The sequence below is a fragment of the Larus michahellis genome, chromosome 1 (genome assembly GCF_964199755.1).
Source record: "Larus michahellis chromosome 1, bLarMic1.1, whole genome shotgun sequence".
NCBI classification, from domain to species: Eukaryota; Metazoa; Chordata; class Aves; order Charadriiformes; family Laridae; genus Larus; species Larus michahellis.
In genome coordinates, this window is record NC_133896.1 from 7,734,256 (window position 1) to 7,755,075 (window position 20,820).

Sequence of the window (20,820 nt, forward strand, 5' to 3'; positions counted from 1 at the left end):
AGGGCCAGGGAGGGGATTCTGCCCCTCTGCTCCACTCTGGTGAGACCCCACCTGGAGCACTGTGTCCAGCTTTGGAGTCCTCAGCACAAGAAGGACATGGACCTGTTGGAGCGGGTCCAGAAGAGGCCACAAAGATGCTCAGAGGGCTGGAGAGCCTCCGCTGTGAGGACAGGCTGAGAGAGTTGGGGTTGTTCAGCCTGGAGAAGAGAAGGCTCCAGGGAGACCTTAGAGCCCCTTCCTGTACCTAAAGGGGCTCCAGGAGAGATGGGGAGGGACTCTTGATCAGGGAGTGGAGTGATAGGATGAGGGGTAAAGGTTTTAAACTGAAAGAGGGGAGATTTAGATTAGATATTAGGAAGAAATTCTTTACCGTGAGGGTGGTGAAACACTGGCCCAGGTTGCCTGGAGAAGCTGTGGCTGCCCCATCCCTGGAGGTGTTCAAGGCCAGGCTGGATGGGGCTTTGAGCAGCCTGGTCTAGTGGGAGGTGTCCCTGCCCAGGGCAGGGGGGTGGAACTGAATGATCTTTAAGGTCCCTTCCAACCCGAACCATTCTGTGATTCTATGACTCTGTAGTTGCATTCAGTGTTGCACCAGTCAGAGATAAGTGTGCAAGTGTTTAGCTATCGTGACCTTTATAATAGGGTCATCCTGTACCACCTTTTCATATGAGCATGTATTTTTCAGCATGCATCCGTTAGCAGCCTCACCTTCCATAGTGTCTGCAGAGCGTTGTCTTCTCTGTGTGTGGTCAAAGGTAATGAGGTACATAAGACTACTGGCTTAGTGGGAAGAGATGGTCAGAGCAGATTTCAAGTGGTCCCATAAATGATACGCTCTCACAGAGTGCTTACGCTTCAAGTAGGCCTTAATGGCATCCCATAAAAGGTATTTTTTTGTCTGTGTGATTGGTTCTGTAGAGCAATGTAACTGGAGGACCATTTTTGAACCCTGTAGTTCACATGAAGTGAAATCCTGGGGCCCCTGAAGTTAATGGGAGTTTTGCCACTGACTTCGGTGAGGGTCGGGATTTGGCTCCTTGTCTCCACAGCTGAACACAGAGCATCTACCCCCTGGGGCTGTGCAAATGGTAGAGAATTAGTATACATGATGAGGTGGCTCCATGTAGTGACATTTTCTAGTTTTCCCTTTTTCTTCCTCCTGTGAAATCTTTTCCTGCAGTATCAGATCATTGGTATCAGCCACAAATTAGGAAGAAATCTATCAATTTGTGAATACTTAGCACATACACTATAATCTGATTCTGATAAAAATAGTTACCCATGCACGAGATGGCTACCTGGCCATGAGATTTTTGTTGTTTCAATATATAACATTTCTGAAGAACAAAATGATTCCAAAATATACCTCTTATTTTAATTACCGTGATTTTACTAAAAACTTCCAAACAAGGCTTGCAAGAACTGGATCTTGCAAGATATTACACTCATGCCTTTAAGGTTAATAATCTCTCTGAATTTCGGGAAACTGCTTAAGAATAGCCAGCTATTCACATGACTAAATGTTTGTACAGGATCAGACCCTAAAAAAAGTAAATACTTCTTCCCAATGGCCCACTTTTCTGGGCTGTATCTGCTCCCCACATGCCTGCATTTACGTGATGTTTTGCTATTTATAATCAAATGGCCTTGGCAGCGGGACGGTATGTTAAACTTGGAGTTGGCAGTAAAGGAGGCTAATAATTGCGGTGAAGTATGGTAGTTGAAACAGTACAATATGTCAGACTTGTTGGTATAATGATTACACCCCAGCCTGTACAATCTGTCCATTTATACAGATTTCTCCAGTTTAATATACAGGTGAGTTATGCTTTCCATTGGAAAAGTTATTTATTTTATAGCTTATCTTTCACTGAGGCTTGCAGCCTTGCAAAGTTTATGGTGTGTTGCCAAGGCGCAATGTTCTGCTTAGTTGTTCCACTGTGACTTTTTGAAAAGGACGTGGAAAATGAAGGTAACAAAAGAGCGGGGTAATTTTGCTGCAGCTTCATACATTTTAATGTTTCCCTAGCTCATATTAATGACAGCAATTAAGTTTATTAAATATATTGCCATGTCAGAACCCACATCCTGTTTAGGGCAGTTGCTCAGGCTGCAGTGATTGAGGGCGAGCAGCAGAAATAAGAGGACCTGTTTTTTCCAGCTACAGCTTCACACAGCGCTCCCCGTCAGGTCAAGCCGCGTCCTGCAGCCCCAAATTCAGCCTCCAGGCTTGGGTCAGAGGGAAAGAAAACAGTCCTCAGAGAGCGAAGAGAAGGTCCAACGGTTAGGAAGCTAGTCTAGGAACTGGAAGGCACGCCGTGAATTTATTTGCTCTGTCAGACATTTCCCAAGTGACCCTAAATGGGATTTAGAGCTGTGTGCTGAAGCCAGTTATGGCATCGAAGGCAACTTGGGACATCTAAATTAAACGTATGTATCGCCTCCCTGTATAGACTGTATAGGGGAGAAGGAGGTTGTGGCACCTAAATTAGACACCTGTGTCCACGGGTACAAGAGTGGCCCCCGCCTTTCCCCGCTGCTCGTGCAGAGGGAGAGCGGATACTTGGGACGTGCCGACGTCCATCCCTGCCTACGCCGAAGAATCGCAAAGCTTTGGCAAGGATTGAGCCTCTGCAAATTGTGACCATGACCCTGCGTGTTTATTATGTGCCAGAGAGCATGAGCCAGATAATAATTTCCACCCAGGGAAAAGACACGGTTTACAAAGAGCTCAGTTCTCAGACAATGTTGTTTGAAGTGTGAAAAGGGCTCCCTGAAGGGAACTGCTGATGTTTACAACATTAAATCAAACTCTTATCGAGTTTGTCCTTTCACTCTATTTATTTTGGAGCATCGCTGATACAGTGTGTGTATATTTATATGCATGCATGTGTGTATGTGTGCGTATATATATATATGCGTGTGTGTATGTATGGAAGAGTTATGATCCTTCAGCGTTATCCATTACAGCTAACTCCATGTTCCCTGTCATTGTACTCGAGAGGATTTCCAAGCAGCGTTTGGCCAGCACAGCGTTTGAGTTGGCTGCCTTCAGCACAAAGGTTCAGAAAATAATGGTAGATTAAAGACTCTGCCTGCCATCGTGGGCAGGGAGGATGTGAGAGACATGTGTTTGCAGCATGCTAACAAGGCACCGGCCAAAAGGAAATTTACTGGGTTCGTCTTTGTTGGAGGTTTCTCTCAAAGCTCAGAAGTGGTATGGCCAGATAAATTGCTGTGATAGCTTTGAACTCAGATAGAGAGCTAAAATAAATTAGATACTAGGAACTCATATTTGATCATTAGATTAGATTCCTCGCATGTGCAGGGCCAGATTTGTTATGGTTATTCATGAGAAATATCCTCCTTGGCTTCAGTGGAAGTATTTGTGGTGGAGAGTCGTCACATTGTGGACCTTGGTATCCAATTCTGCGTGTTGAGACACTTATATATTTACAATTGGATGTAAGACCAGCTTCAACACAAAGTTCCCCAGACCATTGTCAGTTTGTAACTGCTTCCAGGTGCTGCAAAACACGGACCCTGAGAGAAAAGCCAGGTTCCAGTTAGGCTAATCAGTCCTTGCTCGGTTCTGGTTGATGCTTACATGATAACGGATCATGCATTATTCTGATTTGTTTCATTTTCTTTTTGTATACCTGTGTGGTGGATAGAAGTAATATCTTTTACTGGGCCAGCTGGTATAGTTGGTAAAAACAAGCTTCAGTGCTGACACAGTCAGCTTCAAAGTTAACTCCAAAGCCAAGAACTATTGCTCAGGGTTTGAGTAGATATGCATCAATTTGATCACTTCTGAAACAAACGATGGCTGTTTCTCAGGGAAAATGGAGTTGATTCCTGTAGGAGAAGGATATGTTGTGCAGGGGATGGAAGAAGAAAGAAAGATGTAAGTTATTTTTGCCCTAAAAGGAAAAGCAAGATGGTGTATAGCCTGTGGACCGTGAGAGATACAGAAAGGTGGAAGGGTGATTATAACATGCTCTAAAACCAGTATCTCTATTAAATTTCATGCATTTTCTTCTCAGCACGGGAACTAAAGTTCATGATGAAATACATTCAGTATAGATGATGCTCATGATACCCATGGGTGGGTTTGTGTGCCCAGAAGCTTATCTCATTTTTCAGACAGTTGATCATATAAAGGATATGACTTCTACCTGCTCATCTCCGCCTCTTTTGCCTGTGTTCTTAAACCTCGACATCTCCAGCAAAACACCAACAGCAAATGGATGGTAACATTTCTTTTGTTTTCCTAGAAGTAAAACTATACTATAAACACCATAATGCCATGAGTATTGTATAAAAGTTTGAAGATCCTCCAAGGCAAAATACAGTATAAAAGCAGAGTCCTGATGTTACAGCATTAGCATTGCATAGTTAACAGGACAGCTCTTCAGAGGCATCTTGGGGAACGATCCCACACCCAGCTTTGGCAGCCAGGGCTGCTTTTTGGGCCACACCATTCACCATTCGGCATACCAGCACGTGTTTGAACAGATCCTGCTGCGCTAAGTTAGCCCCAGCACTCCTCTTATTTTGCTCTGATTAAAAACTAGCATCTGCAAGGTTCTAATGCTGCTGAAGGGACCTTAGACGTAGGATGGTCCCCATCACTGTAGCATATGAGGGCTTCACAGGGTCTATCCCCTTCTAAAGTAAACACCTACTATTCTCCCTCTTTGGGAAACACCCAAATACCGAGACTACTTTTCCAGAATTACAGGAATTGCATAATGAACACAGAGTTAGCAGTGGTAGAAGATAGTTCATGAACTATTGGAACCAGTGGTTTCTTATTGAAACCATCAACATTTCAGAAAATGATCCCTGAACTCAAAAAAATACATAGCTCGTATTTGAGTTACATGCCTGATTAAAAGTTTCATATAGCAAAAATGCATTTGCAAGTCCTTGTGGAGGCTGGCAGGAAAGACCTTCTGGAAGAGCTGGCAAGGGTATCATACCCCAAGAACTTGGTCTGCCCATGTTTCCAAAATAAAATTTGTCAAGAGGGAAATATGATCTGCGTTTATGCAGCTTGTTAACAAACTTGTTCATAAAGCAAAATGCTTTGGAGGAAAAATGTTCTTTGCAAATGTAAGTAAATTTCCTCTTTGCAGCTTGGTCTTTTCGATCCGTTACTGAACGGATACTTTGACTTATAGCTGTCTACACGTTAAGTGTTCAGCTTAGTTTTCTTCTGCAGATTTGTAGTATGATGGTCAGTGCTCCCAGCTGGCTCATGTTGAAGACACCTGCCTTCACCGAAGAGGTGTTCTTGAGCAGAGCAGAGTGCTCATGACATATTGGGGTGACTGTAGCGTCTGTCTGCACCAAAAGGCTGAGTGGGTGCAAGGAGAGTGTGCGCAGATCTGCAGACAGCTGTACACCTAAGCTAAAGGTCTGTGCAGGGCAGGCAATACGACCAGAGTCTTCTCAGGCTGCTGGGTCATCTCTTCACAGAAGTGACCCAGAGGCAGTCAGGGACACTCTGGGTCATGTCATTTGGGTCACATAGGTGCATCTATAATAAAGCTGTAGGATCTACTTCACGTGATGGTTTCATACTAGAGAAGTACAGAAAATGCACTTTATGATGAGTGCAAGGCCAGATGGGTCCTGTGTCCATCTGGGAGCATATACTGCACTGGATCCACCAGGATTTGTGCTGGGCCTGGCAGTATTCCCTGCGAGGGACAGAGGATGGAGCAGTGAACATGGTGCTTAACCTAGATGCTGCCTCACCAAACTTTTAGCCACCTGGCCCCAGTGGGAAATCCAGACCAATTTGCCTCCCTGTCGGTGGGAGAGGTGATCAGAAGGAATCCTCTTCAGAGGAAGACTTGAAGATCTTCCAGTTCTCAGTCAAACACCTCCCGTTCTCCATCAAGGGCACAGGGCCCCAAGAGAGGATGTCAGGTGTCATTTGGGAACCATGCTTTGCTCACGGTACCCGTTCTTCCGTCTACTTGAGTTAGAGGTTGTGTGGCGGTGGCAGTCACCCGAGTGTCCTTCCCAGTTGGAGGTAGGCTACCCTGAGTGGGAACCCTGCTCCTTCCTGCCCACAATCCTGCTGGCTCCAGTACTTTTGAATAACTCAGTATAGATTGGTTCATTGGCAACAGAATGGGATTGGTGGCTCTCCACTCTTGGGAGATGGGGGTTTAGTCTCTCACCTTACTCCCAAGAGCAAGTAGTTCATCTCATTTCTCTTACATCTTGGGTCAGTGTTGCCAGCAGGAAGGAGGGGAATGATTTGGAGGAGACTGGTTCCAGATGTGCCATTGGCATGAAGGTAGAAAAAGCTGCATGTCCTTTGAAGAACAGGGTTACAGTTTGGAACCTGGGCAAAATGAAAGGAATGTCTCCAATTCGTGGGACGCATAAATGGAAACAGCAGGCTAGAGTATGTTAGCAGAGCTTCATCTTTTAAGAAACACAAAGCAACATTGCCATTCTGCTGCCTTAGTTGGAAAACAGTGAACACTTTGGGTACCGCCCTTTAAGGAAGATGTGAACTCACTGGAGAAAGTCCAGAGAAGCTCACTAGATCAGAGGATTAGAAAATATGAGTTATGAAGAAACAGTGAAAGAATCAGTTTGTTTAGTCTAGAGAAGAGAAGACGGAGAGAAGACATGATAACAGTCTTCAAATATGTGAAAGGATGCTTCAAAGACGAAGGGAATAAACGATTTTCCATGTCTTCTGGGAGATAATGGGGCACTGGAATAGGTTGCCTGAGGAGTCTCCATCTTTTGGAGATCTTTAAGGACTGGTTAGCCAATTATCTGTCAAAATTACTTTGACAGAGCTGGGGTGGGGGAAAGGACTAGATGACCGCTGAGTCCCCCAGACCCTCTGATTATTTTATTGGAGGTCCCCAGACTGTGAGGCTCTGGCCCTGATGGATTCTTCAGTTTCTTATAATTTTTTATTGCTAGTGGGCATTGGGTTTCTACACTGTGACTAAAAAATTGATTTCTGTACGCATCACATACAACATAAGAGGAAATCTTTGCTTCCTGGCTTCACCTAGGTCAGATAGCACTAATTACCCCAGCATGTGGCCCAACATCAGTTCGCTATGGTGCCCACTCTTCCAACAAATCACATGCCTCGAGGAGTTAAAAGAATCAATTAAATTCCCTTGAAATGATTGTGTTTACCGGAGATTTGAATGTGTCTTTATCTGTTTGTGAAACAAGATCAGTTAAGTTTTAAGGTTGTGTTTTTAGGTTGTTCAGCTTAAGCTATTTGTGCAGCCTTTGCTGCTTTAGTGAGTGTCCGTGTATCTACTTTACTGTAACTCTACATTAATCATGATGAATGGCTATGTACGTTTCAGGGTGGCAGGAAAATCTCCAGGGCAAACAGAAATCAGACAGGTTGGAGTGGCTCTGGAAGCTGCTGCATGGTTGAGGCTAAAAGTAGTCTCAGGCTGTTGATGTTAAATCTTTAGATGTAAAGAAAAAAAAAAAAAAGGTAGAATGTTTTCATCTAGGGCTGTAATGGTGACAGAAAGCAGCCGTGCACCAACAAAATAACGTCGTACCTCTTTGTAGCTGCCAGACCTACAAGCCTTATCTACGCTTGCTTTTATTGCCCCAGATTTTCCACCACTGTTGCCAGCAGAGACAGCGGTGGGAAGTTTGAGCCCTCGTGTGAATGAAATCATGATCACTGCAGGAGCAATCACACCTTGGACCAGCCAGGAGAAGAAAAAGTATTCAAGGAGAGCAAAAGATCTCTTAAAACTTGTCTTGTCTGTCTGTTACAGGATCGCTGGTGATACAGCGCTCAACAAAAACATCCACGAGTCCGTCAGTGCTCAGATCCGGAAGAACTTTGCAAAAAGCAAATGGAGAGTAAGTGACCTGTCCTGAGGGATGACACTTAGACACGTACCTTTGCTAATGTGGCAACCATACGGCCACCCTTTCAGTGTGTTAGTGTTTTTGTGGCCTGAAATTTGGGTCAAAATAGTTGGTCCAGGCTATTCAGGCCCCCCAGGGCCTTTTAAAGAGAGATGGGGCTGGGGCTTCTCATAGCTGAAGCACCCATGGTTATATGTGGAGTTGGGTCACCATTGCAGGGGGACATGAACATGAAGAGGGGTTGGACTAGATGATCTCCAGAGGTCCCTTCCAACCCCTGTCATTCTGTGATTCTGTGACAAGAAGCAATGTGGACACCCTGTGTGTTGGTGCAGGGTAGGATGTGTCAAATACGACTTTCCTTGTAGGCTGCCACATCCCAACTGGGTGCTAGAAGGAACGACGGGGAGCAGGACCAGGGAATAAATGCAGATTGCTTGTTTTTGCAGTTTCTAGCTTATAAACTAGAAATTGTGAAAAGTTTGAAAGATGATGGACTCATGGAGTTCTGGCAACTCTGAGCAACCAGGAGAGGAGCAGAACTAACCCTTCCACCTCCGATTTTTTAATTCTTCCTTTCTTTTGGGGTTTGTTTTTTTTTTTTTGGTTTCTTTTTTTTCTCCAGCAAGCGTTTAACGCCACAGCGGTCGTGCGGCACATGAGACGGTTACACCTCGGCAGCAGCCTGGACAGCGCGAGCGCCAGCGTGTCGAGCACCCTCAGCCTCGCCACGCCGCTTCCCGACACAGCCACACGGAAAGATTGTGAGTAGCCGACAGCCCGGTAAAGCTCCCCCCGCAGCAACCGGGTGAATTCACGGGATCCCCATTTTCTCCTTGACCCCCCCTCCCAGGCTGCAGTCCTCGCTGCCAGTAGGTTTGGCTTTGTGTGAGCAGGTGTTTAAAATAAGGACTGAAAAGGGACTGAGGCCTTCAGTTTTAGCTGGCCAAAAAATAATGATTCAATTGGAAAAGTTTATGCACTAAAAAAAAAAAAAAAAAAAGTTTTCAGCTCGGTGCATTTTTGAGAGAAAAACACTGTTTCTGGTGGAGAAAAAGGGCTTTCGCTTGGGAAAAAGACCCAGACCCCCACAACAGAAAAGTTCTGTATTTGGTTGAAAGCTGAAAAAGTTTACTCAAACTGTTTACGTTTGAGTTTCCAGTATTATGATAAGACATTTTTCTGTAACAATTGGCTTACTTTCCATTTCCATTTTCCATGGGGGAGACTGATCCTGCCAGTCTGACCCAGCTTCCCTCTCCCTGGGCCAAATTAAGCTCCTGTAAGAAGAGGCTCATTTGTCTGAGCAGGACTCGGGCTCCATACACCACAACGGGACTTGGCCCGCTGCCTTGTTTGTTACATGCTATAATTGAGATTTCCAAGCTGCCCAATGGAGTCAGAGGCTTGGAATATATATTTTTTCCGAATGCCAGGGAAGGAGACGTGGCAGCGAAGGGATCGTTTGGAAGAGAGAAATGCCTCCTTTGCAATGAAGCCTATTTAATCTCTGGCTTCTGAGCATTTCTTTTATTCCCTTCTGTCCATCCATAGAGATTTGTATATCACGAAATGGAAGGATGTGGACTTCATAATTAGAGGAGATTATTTTAAGGTACGGCACCAAAAAGGAATGCCATAATAGCTTATGGTATTGCAAGTCAGTGCTTACTTCACTGGGGACTGAAGTGGTCATTTCTAGACTATTCCCTGCACTATTCTGGAACCAAAAGCACCTACTATTCAGGATGGATTTTGGATGGTGCTGCTTTCTGGCCCTGCCAGCCCTGCCTGCCAACCTCTGCTCCTTGATGAGGCCATGCCACCAGCCGCAGTCCCCGCAGCTCTGGGTGGAAGCTGTGGTTTCTCCTGATGCCCTGGGCATCGTTTCCCCCATGGCTGGGGTGGGATCTGCCCTCTGGGCGCTGCGTGAGATGTTTTTCCCAGCCTGTGCCGCGGCCGAGCCAGAGCAGAGCCCTCTGCATCCCAGGCCCCATGGGGATTCATGCCCTGTGCCCAGTCTGCAATGCCCAGCGCCAAATCCCAGGGCCGCTGCTGAAAAAAGCATCTCTGTGCCCCTGGCACCTGCAAAGGAGTGATGCAGTGCTGACCGGCAGCAAAGCGCTTCCAACCATGCACTGGCAAGGCAGCAAGACGTAGAAAACCCCTTAGAGGGCAGAAACGTGCCTTTATTTTGGTTCCTGCCACAGTATGCCACAGTTAGGTCTGGAGCATCTGGTGGCATGTTTTGCTGTTAAACTGGTGGGCGATTAATCTCCATCCATCCATTTGATTAATCTCAAATGGTGTTAATTAATAGCATTGAGTAGTCTGAATAGTAATGGAAAAACATCTGTGATCAAGAAGGGTGGGAAGAGAACGAAGTTTGTCTAACCACGACAGAATCCAGCAGGTCCCTGTACAGAATCCAACCATAGTTTGCAGTGATGGAGAAGTCAGCATACGAAGGATAGAACCAGATGTGTTCAGACAGGTGAAGTTTTTTTCATGTCAGAAACATGAGACAGAAAAGTATCGAAAGATTTCCAAGCATCCCAGGTTAAGTCCAGCTTGCCAGACAATACAGAAGGGCTTCCCTTCCTCAAAGAAATTAGAGTCAGGAGATGCTGGCGCCTCAGAGAACCAGCGAGGAGAGCCAGAAGCAAATCCAAGGAGTGATATTAAGAGGGAGCTGACGTATCACATGCAGCCTACCAAATACCTCCTGTTGGGAAAAGGGAAACCTCTGAGGTCTCTCTCCTGCTTCTTTCTTTCTCGCGGTTTTCTCTGGGGACAGATTTCTTGCACGAGGAAGATCCCATGCAGCAAGTTACACGAAACAGCTGTGCCACCATTACAAAATATAATACTGCCTGATGCTATTAATGGACATTTAATGAGCTCTCCAAATAGTTTCAAATGCAGCAATTTCACACCATTGAAGACAATTAAATACAGCTTTCGCCTGAGAGTAGGTTATGTCGGGCTTGCATCCTAATTCTCTTCCCTCTATTAGCGCAGAGCCGAGATGATGCATTAGGCTGGATTATGCGACCTGTCAGAAAAGTCTAAGCGAATCAGTCGGGATTTCTCAAGTGTGTTGGCTTGATTCTCAGTCCATGCCTGGTTTATTCTGTTTAGACATGATTGGACTGCCTAGATAAGTACAGCACCTAGGTCTCTGTGTTTTTAAGGTAACAGATAAATTGCAGCGTGTAAGCCAAGATGTCAAATGTCGATACTGCTGGGAAATGTAATGTGGCCGAGTGTAGGTACAGCATAGGCATCCCTGAGGTTGAAATACCACCTTGAAGGACGGAAAAGTAGGTAAAAGTTGTTAACAAGCATCGAAAAGATCCTAAGTAGTCAAGGGGCCGAATCAAACTCCAGTCTGAGAATGTATTAATATAGATTTTATCCATCCTTTATTCACCAGGCTGGAAAAATGGACTGTATTTCTAATCACTCTGAGCCTGCATCTTGTCAGGGCAAGGTGACCATGACAGGTCCCTGGTCGGCAGCTTTTCCCGTTCCGGAGCTGCCATTGCACATCAGTGCCTACAAGGCTACCGAACCGCATGGAGAGCTGCACGTACCAGCAAAGTCTAAGGATCGCCCCTGTGGGGTCTCAGCAGCTGCTGGGAGATGGGTAGTTCATCCGCGGAAAGCTCTGGCAAGGATATATTTTATTTCTCTTCATTAATGCTTTCCATAGAAACTGCTGACATGGTCCTGGAATAGCAAAATCTTGAATCTGTCATTCAAAACCCAGCCTGCATTGGGTTTTCAGGGGTTATGCTTTGGAGGGTTTTGTTTTTTAAAGCTGTGGCGGAGGGTTCACTGGAAGCAGGCTCTTTCTATAAACAGTTTAGCTAATTTTTATTTTTTTTTCGTGCAAAATATCTGTCAGAAGTCTTTTATTAGTTCAAAAGGAACTACCTGGGTAAATTTTGAGTCCGGATACTCAGCCTACGTCAACCTACATCTCTTAGCTGGAAGTCCTGGAGATAAACCAGCGAAACCTGGAGAGACATAAGCTGTCGCTAGAATGATGTCCAAGTCACACAAATTTACATTCCCTCTAGGTTTGCTGGAACTCAGCAACGAATTTGACCCGCTATACTTTTTTATCAGCATCTTTGCGGAATGCCGGGGGGATTTTTTTTAGTCCAGGTGCACAGTCTGTTCGTTTAGCTAGATGGCCATGATGAGAAGTTTAATCATCTTTAACGTGCCCACAAGGAAAATTATTCTGAGCGAGCGCAATGCTGGAGGGATTTTTGAATCCCGCAACTCTTTGTCTTCAGCCCCAGAAATGTGGAACCGGTCTGGTTGAACACATACCAAAGCTGGACATTTATTCACTGCGACATGCGTATGCAACTGCCGGTGGTGGCAGTAGGCGAACGGCGGTGGGCCAGGAGGGCAGAAGATGCCCCATGGAGGTACCCAGCCAACCCACCACTGCAGGAAGAGCAGGAGCACCGTCTCCATCTGCGGTCCCCTCTGCTCTGTAGCGTGCTACGAAAGCAACGCAGCTTTGCCCACATTGCCGCCTCCAAAAATAACATTTCTAACTGTGTTTCTGGCTTTCCTTTTAGGTATGTCTCCATCCACTCTCTGTAGTTTTGTTTCATCTGCTTCTTCAGGCGTTTCTGCGGTAGGAGGGGACCGGAGACCCAGACCCACCACAGTGACCACAGTGCACACAGGGAGCAAGTGAGCGCCGGGGCGGCGAGGAGCGGGCAGGCGGCCGGGCTGGCAGGGCTCCTCTGCGCCATCCCACCCTGCGGTGCACGCTCAGCGAAGGACTAGAAGAAAGAAGATTTTTTTATGGCCATATTTTATACTGCAATTCTGAAATGTTTCATTTATCACAAACTGCAATGACTCCAGGGGGAACGGATCTAACAGTCTCTGGTGCTGTACATATATATACATATATATAAATATATATATATATATGTGAGTCTAGCAATGTTCTAACTAATGAACACTCATTCTTTTCCCCAGTGATTTACTCTTTTCTCAGTGTAGGTAACAGTATATGTTGTATTTTTTTTCCATTAACTACAAACATCTCAACTGGATTATTTAAATAGAGATACTTTTCTGAGCATTATTTTTTTTTTCTTTTAAAAAGTACTTCCAGTAATGTCCCTCCTTCCAGTTTGCTGGAGGATAGGCTGTTTCTGTAGGTAGGAATTGACATTAACTCTGCAACACGGGAGGATTTCAATGGCATGCCGTTTCTCGCTCCTCAAATTGGACTGCAAGTCTGTCTGGCTTTAGCAGAGCTGATACTGCTCAGATTAAGAAACTGCTTCTTTCCCTCCCCTCCTCCTCCTTGAAAGCCATGGCGAGAGTTAAATTGCCCCCAGCTGGGAGTCAGCTCATCCTTGACCTCATTCCTGTGGCGCTGGGGATCTGCAGCACCCTTCTTTCAGAGGAGAGGCAGATTTACAGTGCCGGTCAGGAGCCCACCAGAGCTCAGCAAACGAAATGGCAGAGCACACGGTCTCATCCTGCAGCTCCTATCTCCTCCGAATGAGCAGAGCAAAAGAAAAGGAAGACGTTGGGCTGGGAGTCGTAGTCATCCTCTGCCACTGACTCGCTGGGCTGCCCTCGAGCAAGACATTTAATTCACCAGCCTCCTCCCGTCCAGCCAGAGGGCTCCGTGCCAGAGGTGCTGAGCACCTGCAGCTCCACCGGGCACTTTTGCCTTGTGTTGCCGATGCTCAGCATCTCCCAGAGTGGCCAAAACCAAGTATCAGAAACCAAATAGCAAAGTTTGGACCTTAACCTCTGCGTGCCTGGGTTTCACCCCTGGGGAGAAGGGCGATGCTTGCATCGCTCTGCGAAGCACTGGCAGGTTCCTGGGTGCAAAATTGCAGGGTCAGGTGTAGCGTTTGTCCGCCACGCTCAGCTCTGCCTGGTGAGGAGCATTGAGCTGGGAAAGCAGGACCTCGCCGAAAGGCAGGGGCACATGCAAGGACAGTGGTGGCACTGCCTCCCCCTCCTCCCCAGAAGCTCATACACAAAAGAAACTCAGTTTCCCCATTTTTATTTAATTACTAAATACATGCACTTCCCAGGCTCCGTGTGCTGGTGCACCGTTTAGGAACAGCCACCGTGAGTGTTGTGCAGCCGTGCATCAAAGCAGCTTGAAATAGAGAGGAGAGGAGATCTGCCCAGATTTGCCGAAGGGCTCCAGGTTACGTCTACGCCATTCCCAGCTGTGATTTCCCTTCGAGGAGGCGAGAAGGGAGGCGGGCAGCAGAGGCAGGCACCCTTCCCCGGCCGCTGTGAGCCTCTTACACCCAAGACGGGTCCATCCCCAGCCAGAGGCACAAGCCAGTCCCCGCAGCGTGCTCTTATTGCCACGCTCACCTCATTTATCCTACACGAGAAATTGTGAAAGCCAGTCGCAGACGCAGCTGAACGTATCAATCAGGCAATAGTAACCATGCTGGGAAAAGCCATAAGGTACATACTTTTCGTTAAGACTTCAAAATTCTGCTTCAGCTTCAGTTGGCTGGCTTTGACCAGCAGAGCTGGGATTTCATCCATCGTATTTTGAGCGCTAAAAGCTGGAAAAGCAGGTGGCAGTGAACGCTGGCTCTCTTTGAAGAGGCGACTCCTTTGGTGGCACTTAAACCTGTTTCACCTGAAAGATGTCTAGTTTCCTCGGTATTAAGCTGCTCCCCGTTTTCGGAGGGCTGTGGCACATCTGAGCGAGCCCCTGGGCGCCTCTGGTTACCCTGATGGTGGTGTAGCCGGCATGGATGCTCACGCAGAAAGGCTGCAACTTCAACTTCTCACTTTAGGAAAGATGCCAGATATTGGTCTCTTTGGGGCTGGTGGCAAAACTCCTTATAATTTCCCTGGTGAGGACTTCTGACTGAAATGGGGGTTGGACTAGATGGTCTCCAGAGGTCCCTTCCAACCCTACCATTCTGTGATTCTGTGAAATTTGGGCAGACCGAAGGGCGGGGGATCTCCTCGCTGCAAGCCCCCATCCCCAGGCAGCTGCCGCAGCGTGATCCTGCCCCACTGACAAAGAGTAGAAAGAGCTTTATCGGCTTTTTCCCTCGGGGCTCTTTATGTCCTGCTGCAAAGGTGTCTGAAAAGGAGCATAACGCAATTTAAACTCATTCTAAGGCCGCTTTATTTTGCCAACCTGAGCAAGGAAGGTTTAGTTTAGGAGAGGCTCCTTTCTCAAGAAATTGAAGTTATTTTGGACACCCATGATTTTGTAAGCCCAGCTGGCCCTATTCCGCTCCAGTTGCAGGGATGTGAGTAGGCAGTCTCCCAGCTTGGCGTCAGCGGGGCTCCCCACGTTTACAGACGTGCAGGGTTTGGTTAGGGAATATTTTTGTCTTTGCAGAGTGGTTTTAAAGGTTAGGGCTCAAGCGTTCCCTCCTTTGCCTTCTCTTCTGAAATCTGAGGTCTGGGTTGAATCTGATGTAGTTGCTGAGGCCACTAATCAAAACACAGCGTCCAAACGTATCTTGCCGAAATAAATAAATCAAACGGATTTCCATCTGCAAAACAAAGAGCAGTGATGGGAGCAAAGGCAGACAATGACTGTCCTGCAGCTGGGGGGGTGGGCGGTTTCCCATATGCTGTGTGCTCCTCCTTGCTGGATGCTTTCTGTGTTTTTTGTTGGGAGGGGTATTCTTTCCTTCCACGCTTCGAATTAGGGTGATTTGTTTTCCTTCCTGCAAGTAATATTCTGCCATGGTTGTGTAATTTGTCATCATTCTCTTTGGCTTGCTATCAACTGCTGGGATCTTCAGACAAGAAACAGAGGCACTTAAAAGCAAAATTGTTTCTTTCTGCTGCAATTTTGGGTGCTGGGAAGTTGTATCAGTGAAACACAGCTGGAGACCTGACCGGGAGTTCACCACATGCTTACAGATCTCTCTCTTGGCATTGAGACCCGAAGTATCTCTTGATTAAAATGTCTCAGTTTAAATCGGGATAAATCTGTTAATTAGGATGACTTAGCAGCACCCAGGCCAAATTTACGGAGGGGGCTGGAGCCGTTTGCCCCTAGGTGGCACAGCCTGGTACGGCAAACACTCGGGCATCGCTTGCCAGGGAGGCTCCAGTGCTGTTGCGTGTCCTCCCCCTGCCTCAATCCACCTCTGCTCAGCCACCCTCACGAATGAATGCAAAAACAGGAGTAAATAACGTGTGTGGGGGGGGAAAGGGCTAATAGCCCAGAAGTAGAAGATTCAAAACAAATCCCCAGCTAGCCTTGCCATGAAGGAGCAGGTAGAAAAATCCCTCTGGGTTCTTTCCCAATGGACTGTCCTACTAAACCATGGGTGATTTGCTCCTCACGTGAGGACTTCAGCCTGGACTCACCTGTCTGTTACCCTTTTCTGCTTTACTTTACTGGCACCGATGTGTTTTTCCTTTGTAACTTGTTTTCCTCAGCTCCTTCCCCTTCTTTTTCTTTGCTTGCAGCTTTGATTGTTGATTTTTACCTCCAGAGTCACAGAGGCCACCTCTGATGCCAACAGCAGTGCTCTTGCTGGGAAAACAAACAAACAAAAAAAAAATCCAGAAAACCTCCAGCTGGCCCCTTAGCCTGCAGAAGAAGTTGTGAGGACAGGCTGCCCGTGAACTCTGCGAGCTGAAAGTCAGTGTTGCAGTGGCAGGGGCTTCCGCTGCTGACCTTGCATGTGACTTCATTCCCAGTGCATCCTAACTTTCTGCTGGATCATCCCTTCTGCAGCACGAAGTGGATATTGGCCCCGCGGCACTGCTAGTGGGGAAGTAGGAGTACGGGGAAAACCTGGCAGCAATGCTTTCCGGAGACTGTGTCACTCTGTTGGTGATGTCCCTTCTGTCCTGGTTGCTATTGTACAGGTGCCATTAGAGCAGTAGGTGCAGAAAAAAAAGTAGGATTTTACCTATGCCTTGTGTGTCTGTTACGGTTGTGGTGCTGCAATAAAACCAAGCAATGATAGAGGTTCGTTCTTGATATGAATCAAACCACAGAAATGGGTGTCAGCCCACCGTTAGGCATCTCCATGTAGTTCTGCAGTAAGCATTAGATAGGGGTTTCCACCATGCACGTGTCCTGCGTTCCTCCATGGCTATTGACAGTATTTTTTTCTATAACCAGTTCTCCTTCTTCTGGGCTCCTGCCCAGCCCTGAGGGACTTCAGGGCTTCTCCAAAGCTTTTCCCAGCGCCGGGAGCCAACACAGCCCCTGACCTCTGGCTTTTCTCCCCAAACCCTCTGGAAACCAGAACATGGACCTCCAGGGTGCCCAAGAAATGCAGTGGCAGCTGGCCCCAAGGCTGCCCCTTCCTTAAGTGTGACCCTATTTTTAGGGAAACAAGTCCCCAGGGAAAGCCAGAAACCTTTTAGCCTTTGGGGAACGGTCAGAATATTGTCCTTTGATGTGAACTTGGCATTAACTGGATTGGATATAGAGAACCTGTGCTATTATTTCCCCCCGTGACAACAGCTCCAGAGGAGAACAGCACTAGGTGAGCACTGCACAGGAACACCAGGTAGTTTTTGCCATCAAGTTCATGCAGACTGTAGCCTGGTGCTTCTGCTCTTTCAAAAGAGTCAGGGGATTCATCTACTGGCAAAATAACAGTTTTGAGACTGAGCCCTGAGGTACAGGAGTATCATCCGTTCAGTGTACGTGAATTCCCATTTAATGGGATTAGTTGCGTTCTTGCTCCCATGCGTATTTATCCGTCTGAAGTGGGGCCTGAATGCATCCCAGAGCTTTGTTATCACGCTTGTTTGCACCAGAAACTTGATGCTAAGAATTACACTCATTCAAGCAAAAAGAGGAAACACACACAAAGACTACGGTATCCAAGGAAAACAGTATGGAAACCAAGCGTGGAGGATTAGTTGGCAGATCACTGTGAGCAATGGCTGGGTGAGGAAACGGCGACCTGCTCACAAATGTTGCACAGAGTTTCCCCTGGTAAATTCGTCATTCCAGATGTCTCGCCCAGCAGCAAGTTTTATGCAGTCCCTTCCTTTTGTTTTTTTCCCCGCATGACTGCAGCTGGGTCCTGCCTTCCCATCCTCTCTGCTGGGATGATCCCATCTCCATGACACACGTGTGCGTGTGTGTGTGTGAGCGTGCATGTTGTGTCCCCAGGGATCACAGATCCCACCAGTGGGAGGTCAGGAGTTGGTTCAGGTTTTTTGGTCCGACTTTGCACGGTTGGGTCAAAGCTGTGTAAATAGTGTTTGTAACGGAGGATAAAGGCTCTTTAGCCCAGACTCTGGTTCTCAAGACCCCGTCCCCACCATGAACCGTGCCACTGATCTGTCCAGGTAGCTATTTTTTCCCTCCTCTTCATAAATGATAAGGTCAGAAGAGCGGCTCTTACATTTTTTTCATACTCCAGAGTGGAATCAGGGCATGTACGTTCGCAAGCGTTGTGAAAAAAACACTGCTGAACTAATGACGACATCAAATGTCCAATAAATGCATGATACTGCACTGCATGTATTAAACTGCTGTTCACTGTTTCTGTATTTCCCAAGCCTTTTCTTTATGCACATTCAACCCAACCTTTTCTTGAAGGGGTTTACTTCTACGTTTTGCTTTTAAATGACTCGATGTATCTGTAACTCTAAATCCATCGTTGAATTTGAGTAAATGCAAAAGCTGATGTTTTGTAAACAAGATACTGCAAAGCCTGGTAATGTATTTTGTCTTTCTGTTGAATGCTCTGCAGCATGTACAGGAAGAGTCACCATCCAGAGCAGCTTAAAACTATGCAGCGGTCACGTACACACGTCTAGAAACAGGGAGTCGGGGAGGGGAGGATCCCTTTTTGAATACAATGCTTAAAAATTTGATCTGCATCAAAAGTTCCTTCCCTGGGTTGCTAATGCTCAGGACTAGTAAGAAGCATGTTGGTGTGTCTCTTTGTTTTTTTCTTTTTTCTTTTGGTTCGTTTTTCTTAGTCAGATCTTAGACTGGTTCATGCAGTTCTTCGTATTTTTCTCTTCCTACATGATATTTCTTTCTCACCTCTTGCAGAATGAACTGCATTTTGGGGACCAAGATGCTGTGATTATTTGCCTGCACAAAATAGGGCAGAGAGCTGAGCTAATTATCCCATCCTTTCTGAAGCACCACCACCTAAATACTAGCATTTAATCCTTGAACCTCCATGTAGTGCCACCATTTATCCGTGGAAGAGTTTGTTGTGATGCTTCTCCTTCTTTCACGTGGAAATCATGCCCTTGCCTTCTCTTCCCTTAACCATTGACCCATTTTCATTTGTGCTGGTCTTTCTGAGGCAGGATGCAGGATGGCCACATGGTACTTGTAGTAGCTTCAGCCCAGTCCTCTTGTGGGCATCAGCAGGGCATTGGTCTCAGCTCCTGAGTGGTTGCTGTGCTAGTGTGGATGATGTTCAAGTAGTACTCAAAGCAGAGCCATCTGAAAGGGCTGGGAAACTGCTCTGGGTTCCTGGCAAGGACATGCCAAGCAACGGGGCTGGAGGCAAAGCACCATGCCGGTGGCGTAGGGTGCAAGTATTGGTCCTTGGAAATCCTGCAAGGGAGTGCTCCGTGGTGGCTGAAAGCACCAAGAAGTCTTGACCCACCTTCAAGGCTGGTGCTCAGCCAGGATGCTGTGTCATTGCCAAAACACTACGTGGCAGCATAGAAAATCATCATTAATAATGGTTGTAAACCAGCCTGAATTCAGATTGCTGAGGGGGCACGTGGCGCAAGGCTCCAGGAGGAGGTGGATGTGTGCTGTGGTTCCTGGTGTGCGGGAGCTCCTAGGGGAACGTGCAGGGTAACTCCGAGCTTTTCCATCTCTCGTCTGCATCCCCTGAGCCCAGCATGGCATCACACGTACTATGTCTTGCTAGATCAAGCTGTAGTATGACCCTCAAAGTGAAGGGCATGGAAGGCTGTAGCTCAGAGGGAGACACGGTGTGACTCTTTTTTCTGGTCAACGCGTCAGCGTCCTGTTGCACATTGGCCTCTAGTTGAGAAACAGCATTTTGGTCAGTTTGGGCCTTTTTTTTAGGTAGATGTTTGATTCAGGTCAGCAAACAGTGAAAAAAAGCCCAGTCTGCCCAGACTAGTGACTCCCCAAATATCCCCAACTGCAAAACATCTCTCAGTTGACTTTTAATGAAAATGCAAGCATGTTTTCTACAAAGGCTTAAACCTTAGTCAAGGAATGTCAGTGTGCCTAATATTGCAGGTCTTGTGATTGATACGAATTAATTCATAACAGCATCCATGTCCAAAACAGAAGGGAGAATGTGTATTTACTCCATGCATGTATTAAGGCATTGCAAAAGTTTTATCTGCATAATGAGTTTGCAATACTGCAAATTGTTAATGGGGCTACGTCGCAAGTGGTTCTCTGCCTTGACAATCATGTATACATATCGAGATTTCTATCATAATGACAATTTAAAGGGATGACTAATTGTTTTCCTCCAATAAATCCAATTAAATCACCCTGATGTGAAGTCTGATGTTTTTGAGCGCATGAGCCCCCACCCACGTGCAAGAAAGGGAGTGAGTCATTTCTACGGCTGCTTCACTGCTCCGTTGTGTTTTATGCAAAGATGTCCTTTTATGTCGCAAAGGACAGTGAGATTTTTTTCCTCCCCGATTCACTCCATAGGGAAACAGATTAAAGGGACGATTTGTCTTTCAGGTGTTTCCTAAAGCTGCTGTTGGAAGAGATGCCATGTCAGCATAGAGAGACATGGCTGTCTCCTGGGGGTTGAGAATGTCTGTGTGGGGCTGGGCAAAGGAGATACAGTTGTTGGAGAGTGCTGCCCCTTTGAGCTGGTCCTGGTGATTTACACAGCCTGTGATGGGAATCATGAAAGAAGACGGGATTTTTGCTAGTGTTTCTGAGTCCTTTTGCAGTCAGCGGTGGGCTTC

General features: G+C 46.6%; 1 protein-coding gene across 3 annotated transcripts in view; it reads left to right on the forward strand.

Annotated features, from left to right (window-relative positions):
• CAMK1D (calcium/calmodulin dependent protein kinase ID) overlaps window positions 1–20,384 on the forward strand; it is a 236,106-nt gene extending 215,722 nt beyond the window's left edge. The window contains exons 9-11 of one of the 3 annotated variants that reach the window (XM_074573301.1): window positions 7,800–7,887; window positions 8,522–8,660; window positions 16,372–20,384. In XM_074573301.1, the coding sequence (XP_074429402.1) occupies window positions 7,800–7,887; window positions 8,522–8,660; window positions 16,372–16,418 (274 nt within the window). In that variant the 3' untranslated portion in view covers window positions 16,419–20,384. Of the gene's footprint in view, window positions 1–7,799; window positions 7,888–8,521; window positions 8,661–12,497; window positions 12,760–16,371 lie in introns of those variants that run through there. The other 2 variants (XM_074573302.1, XM_074573299.1) reach the window with 2 other exon arrangements.
• The last annotated feature ends 436 nt before the right edge of the window (window positions 20,385–20,820 follow it).